The 6,157-nt window shown below is 27.8% G+C and overlaps 1 protein-coding gene across 1 annotated transcript in view; it reads left to right on the top strand.

Annotated features, from left to right (window-relative positions):
* The window catches only part of LOC105173436 (protein ECERIFERUM 1-like), a 5,014-nt gene continuing 4,389 nt past the window's right edge, over positions 5,533–6,157 (top strand). The window contains exons 1-2 of the mRNA XM_011095164.2: positions 5,533–5,627; positions 5,950–6,157. The exon at positions 5,950–6,157 is cut by the window's right edge and continues 15 nt beyond it. Of these exons, the coding sequence (XP_011093466.1) occupies positions 5,568–5,627; positions 5,950–6,157 (268 nt within the window). The 5' untranslated portion in view covers positions 5,533–5,567. The remainder of the gene's footprint in view (positions 5,628–5,949) is intronic.

Below are 6,157 nucleotides of genomic sequence, written 5' to 3' on the forward strand. Positions count from 1 at the left end.
TAGTTTTGGTCCCTAAATTTTTGAGCTTAACAATGTTATTCTTCAAACTGAACACATTTTTGACAATTTTGATTCATGCCGTTAAATTTTCTAGTAGAATTGATGGAGGCAGCATTAGAGGGAAAAATAATCAATTTCCACCATATTCAAGTTTGAAGGTTTACTTCAGAGATAATTGGAGGAAAAAAAATTCTCATTCTCAAAACTTCTTAGAAGCCTAATCCCCTTTCTTCTGCAATTATATGGATTTAAACTTACATTTTTAATATCATGGACTCTCCTCGCAATTGGGTAGAAGAATTCATACTTGTCCAAATCATGATTAGGGTTTGAGGGTTCTACACTTTGGGGTTTGGGCCTAAAACCTCAAATATTTCAAATGAATTTTGAAGAAAAATGAGAAAAAAATAATTTAATTCAGTTAATAACGTAACATTATTAGTGAATTTGAGAAAATCGAGCTAGGGTTCAAAGAATGGGAGTTGGAAAAAATGAGAGAATGAAGCAGAAGTTGTTCAAAAATAGTTAGATTGAGGACTAATATTATCAAATCCAATAGTTTGAGGACCAAAGCTGAATAAGTGGTTAAGTTTAGGGACCAAAATCATAACTTCATGTTTTTTTCCTATCATTTTTGCATCACCTGCACATCACATGACATATCTCCATCAATTCTAAGCTAACGACAGGGACTAAAACAGTCACTATAAAAAAATAGGGTATCAGAGACGGAAAATTCCATCTCTGGAACTATATATATATTCTCAAGCTCGAAATTTTGGGGACCAAAACTAAATAAGTGGTTAAGTACAGGTCCAAAATTATAATTCTCCCGCAAAGTACTAGAAAAAATAAGTGTTAAATACGTTTTGTACCCTGAACTATGCATTTGGTCGCATTTACATCCCTAAAGTATGAAAAATAACAAAAACACTCGTAACAAAATAGTTTAGCATTGATAGGACAAAAATGCTTTTTTTAAATATTCCCTGTATTTTTATTTTACTCTTTAAAATATGTTTTATTCAAAAATCTCCACCCAAACTACTTACAGTGATTTAAAATTTGACTCAATTTTTTTAAAATAATATTAAAATTTATAACTTTTTATAAAATTATGTAATCCAAAAAAATTATTATAAGCTAAATACACGCAAATATATTTTACAACGTAAATAATTTATGTTAAAAAAGTACATATAAATATGTGTAAATACATAATCCATATAATATTGTAGAAAAAGTATGTGATATAACTTATAAATTTTTATCCAATTACATTTTCACATAATAAAGTATATCATATACTCAAATAATTATAGAATATTATATTTAAAAAAAAAATTCAATATATATAACAACACAAGCAAAAATTATATAAATCTTAATTTTACTAGTTATGTAAAAAAATGTAAGGATACAAATTTAAAGAGTTTGTAATTCTATATTTTATAATAAAAATCATAAATTTAGGGTAGTATTATTTTAAATAAAATTTTTAGGATAATTCAAATTATAAGGAGAATGATTGTAATAGACATATTTTAGAAGTGTAAATAATAAGGTCATTATCGCCATAAAAGAATTGATCCGTATTATGAAGAGCTTTGGTTACATTTTATAGTTTAGCAGTGTAAATGCACTTTACGCATAATTTATCGGTGTAAAATGTATTTAGCCCAGAAAATAACATGATGTGATATTAAATTAATTACCAAATATAAATTGGCAACTTTGTTTCATTGAGTTTTTTTATACTTAAATTGTAAGTAATTATTATATATAGAAAAGTCAAGAAGGGTATTTTAATAAAATAATGAAAAAAAACATATTAAAAACCTACCCATGCTTTATCATTAGTATAGATAAGTGCTAATTAAGTACTGCCTAATTTATTATCTTTAATTGCAATAATTATATCTATTTATTCAAGATGAGGCCACCCTTGCCAAAATATACGTGGACTTAAATACAGCCAAATATTCTTATTTCTTTCACACACACAAAAAAAAGGAGTATCCCTTTAATTAATTAATTTATCAGTAATTTTTTATTTATCCATATCTATAGTTAATTTATTTATTAATGTGATCAGTTATTCGTTTTATGTTTTTCTTTTGCTTTAATTAAATAAATATAATAAAAAAATAATAATGTTTAGCCTTTGAGAGTGCTTTAAGCCTGTATAAGAAAATTAGTATAGTTTAACAAAAGGTTTACTTTGATGTATAGGCGCTCGATATAAAATCAAGGTCTTGTACTAGTTAATATTATATTTGAATAACTAATACCACCTAGAAAGTGGTGTAAAATAGTCCTAAGATTGGACCAAAATATAAATAATTATTGTACCTTTGGAATTTTGACTGAATAATAGTAATAATAATATATAACATAATACTTCTAAAAGAAAACAATATATAACAGGGAAAAGTATTATTTTAGTCCGCTAAGTACGCTTAATTTTAATTTTAGTCCGATAACTATGTTCATTTTTGTTTAGGTCCAGTAACTTACGAAATTGCTTACTTTTAGTCCTCTGGCAGATTTTCGGATAATTTTACCCCTATGCAACTTTTGAAAGGTAGTTTTAGTCTATATGCACTCATAGGGATAAAATTGTCCGAAAATCTGGCAAAGGACTAAAAGTAAGCAATTTCGTAAGTTATTGAATCTAAACAAAAATGGACATAGTTACCGGACTAAAATTAAAATTAGGCATACTTAGCGGACTAAAATAATACTTTTCCCTATATAACATAATAATAATAATATTTTGTTGTCTAAACAAGGGCTTAAAGGTTTTTCATACCAAAAGTATGTAGATACATCAAGGCAAACAATTGACATAATTTTTATTCTATTTCATAATTGTTTAGGAAACATTTTTATCATTCATTTAGTAAGGAACATAATTAACAAATACCTGATTAATTATATAGGACTTTTTCATTATTCATTAATAAAGAATAATTCCATCGTTCATTTAATACGATATTTGAAGTAAATGAGGTCTTAAATGACTATGTTTTCACTGTCTTGTAAATTGGAAATCGAGAATGAAAATAAAATCAAATAAGGATTAAAGGTTTAGACAGTAACAATTGAATCCAGAATTTCAGAACTTATTTAGTTGGGGTGAAAAACATGTGTATAAGAAAATCGAGAGTGAAAAATGATGTATAAAAAAGGGTTTGGTGTTTGATTAGAAAAAATAAATGAAGATAAAATAAAACTGGATGCGTTTGAAATTCCTTCAGTCCAATTATGATTCCATCCAAAATTGAGTAGAAACGTTAAAGTATACGGATAAGAAAATAGAAAGAAAAGCACATATTTTATTTTTATTTACTCTATTACCGTACATATAATTTTTCTCCATTTTTTCCCCACTAATAACACGCATATAATCTTTGAGAAAAAATAACCATATAAAATATTCATATTTTTGTTTGATAGATATTTTATTAATATATAAATTTTTAAGTTTTTAGTAACTTAAAATTATTTTAGTATAATATTATGCTAATTAATAAAATTTTAAAAATTAGTATTTTCTTTTCAGTCTATTTTTACTCGTACCAAATAAGGGGAAGAGTTTGAAATTTACTCCCTTTCTAATTTTACCAAATAATTTAAAAAAAAAAAAACTATTATATTTCCCTTCCTCTCGCCTTTTTTCACTTTCCCTCCCCCTTTCATTTTTTATTTTCTCATTTTAAACCAAACGAACCCTTAACGAGAACACCACAAAGTAAATGCCCGTGATAAAAATGAGTCAATTCGATTGGTCTCTATTAAGTTTTCATTTAATTTTTATAGAGAATTGAAACAAATACCTTCATGGATTATGAACTATATATAATTTTATATATTTTTATAAACTAATATGCCCCATGAATTATTTAGTTTCCTCACACTTATAATTTTTTTAATTTTCTTTTAGAAAAATTGAGTAACAGTAAAATAATAAACTCCATCTTACTATCTAGAAACTATATAATTATTTTTCAATTAAGGAGAATATTTATAATTTTTTTAATAATAAAGAGATAGTCATAATTATAAACTGACAAAAGATAACTATAATTCATCCTATATTTTTCTTTCTTGGGTGGGGGTTTGGGGACAACTATTTAGGGTTGGCAAGTCACATTAGTGCACTCAATTCTGCTACATCTATATCTGTATCTACCCTGAATCGATCGTTATCGACGCTTATAGCCAACCTACACAAAATAACAATCTACATTTAATTAAAAATTGGATTGGATTTTATTATCTTAAATCTTATCATACCTTTTATCTCATTTATATATACGCAATTCGTACAAATTTCCATAATCTTTATACATATTTATATAAAGAAAATGGTATTTTGAAGCTCACAAGTTTTGGTTCCATTCATTATGGGATTAGTATTTTTAGTCCCATAACTTACAAAAATTAGCATTTTTGTTTCCCATGCATTTTTTTCGTCTACAATTTGACAATGTAGGTCACGTGCCTAATACGTTGCCCATTAAATATTTTTTGTCGGAGAAAAATTTGGCGTTTTTTCAGTAGTAGCATATGAGTGTTTAATTTGGCCTACTTGATCCACATAATTCTTTGTATTGCTTCTACTTAGTTTCAACATGAATATGAGAAAAATATGATTCAATTTTTGTGATAGAAGAGAGAAATCGTTATGTTTTTTGCCCTAATTTCCTTCAAGATTTATTTTTTTCTCCCTCAAATGTAGTTATATTATTCTCTAAAAATGGTCCCAAAGCTGTAAAACAAACAGTTTTCTCTTCAGCCAAAAGTACTCCAAGATCACTACTAGGCACGTGCACTATATTGTTAAATTGTAGATAGAAAAAGTGGATAAGGACCAAAAGTTACGGGACTAAAATTACTGATCCCGAAATGAATTGACCAAAAGTGAAATGTGCCTAACTTATGGGACCAAAAATATTATTTTCTCTATTTATATATATTAAATAAAATACATAATATATATAGCACACTTTATAATAAAAAAAAATCAATCTAAAATACAATTATTCAAATGGAAACTAATAAATGCACCACTTAAAAAATCTCTAGAGGCAACTGCATGAGAAATAAATCTACCACCACACAAACATATATATTTTTAGCTACGTAGTTTCTAAATTAGATTGGCTAAATTAAGAAATTAGGGTACAGCAATTATTATATAGATCTAGACTGCGACTTACGTATCAACTATGTATACATGCATTTACATTAAATGAGATGAAGAAAATGTTAGCATGCGTGTACTTTTATTTTGAATTTTTTTTTTTATTTAGATTAAGTTTAATCAACCAATAACAGGGTCGATGTTAGACACTTATCATAGTCGTTTTTTTTTATTTGCACGCTAAACATATGACAAGTGTCTAATAATTGCATTGTAATTGATTCAAGTTCAGTCGAACTCTATCTCGATAAGAATTTACTGTGTCTGTATATATATATATATATATAAGTGTAATATAGTTGGTATGGGAATTGTGAAGAAGTTGTAGAAAAGAAAGCTCGTGAGTTGGTGAAGAGAAATGGCTTCCAGACCAGGGATTCTTACGGAGTGGCCATGGACGTGGCTTGGGAATTTTAAGGTACTCTTGTCTTCCTCTTCCTCTTGATGTTCTTTCTCATGCTGGTCCGAAAATTATTTTATTTTCTTGTACTTTCTATGTTTTGTTCGGTGCATATGAACCTTCCTTAGATCCACATTTCTTACCTACTATGTTCCAAAGGCAAACATTTTCATTTATATCTTATAATTCGAAGATTGTGTGCTGATTTCTTCATCTATGAAGATGATTGGAATCGAAATCACCTAAACTATTTTAACAGTTAAACGAAATGAGGGAAGGAGGGGGGGGGATATGTCTTAATTTGGGTAATTTACGTTCTTCTTTATCTTTTTGGTTGTAGTACGTGGTATTGGCTCCATGGGTCGTCCACGCGACATACTCATACACGATGAAGGAAGAAGACGAGAGGGACGTAGCGTATTTCCTCATATTACCGCTCCTGCTATCAAGAATGCTCCACAATCAAATATGGATATCGCTCTCCCGTTACCAAACGGCCAAAGGAAATAACAGAATAGTCGATAAAAGCATTGAGTTCGAGCAAGTAG

The sequence above is a fragment of the Sesamum indicum genome, linkage group LG11 (genome assembly GCF_000512975.1).
Source record: "Sesamum indicum cultivar Zhongzhi No. 13 linkage group LG11, S_indicum_v1.0, whole genome shotgun sequence".
Lineage (NCBI taxonomy): Eukaryota > Viridiplantae > Streptophyta > Magnoliopsida > Lamiales > Pedaliaceae > Sesamum > Sesamum indicum.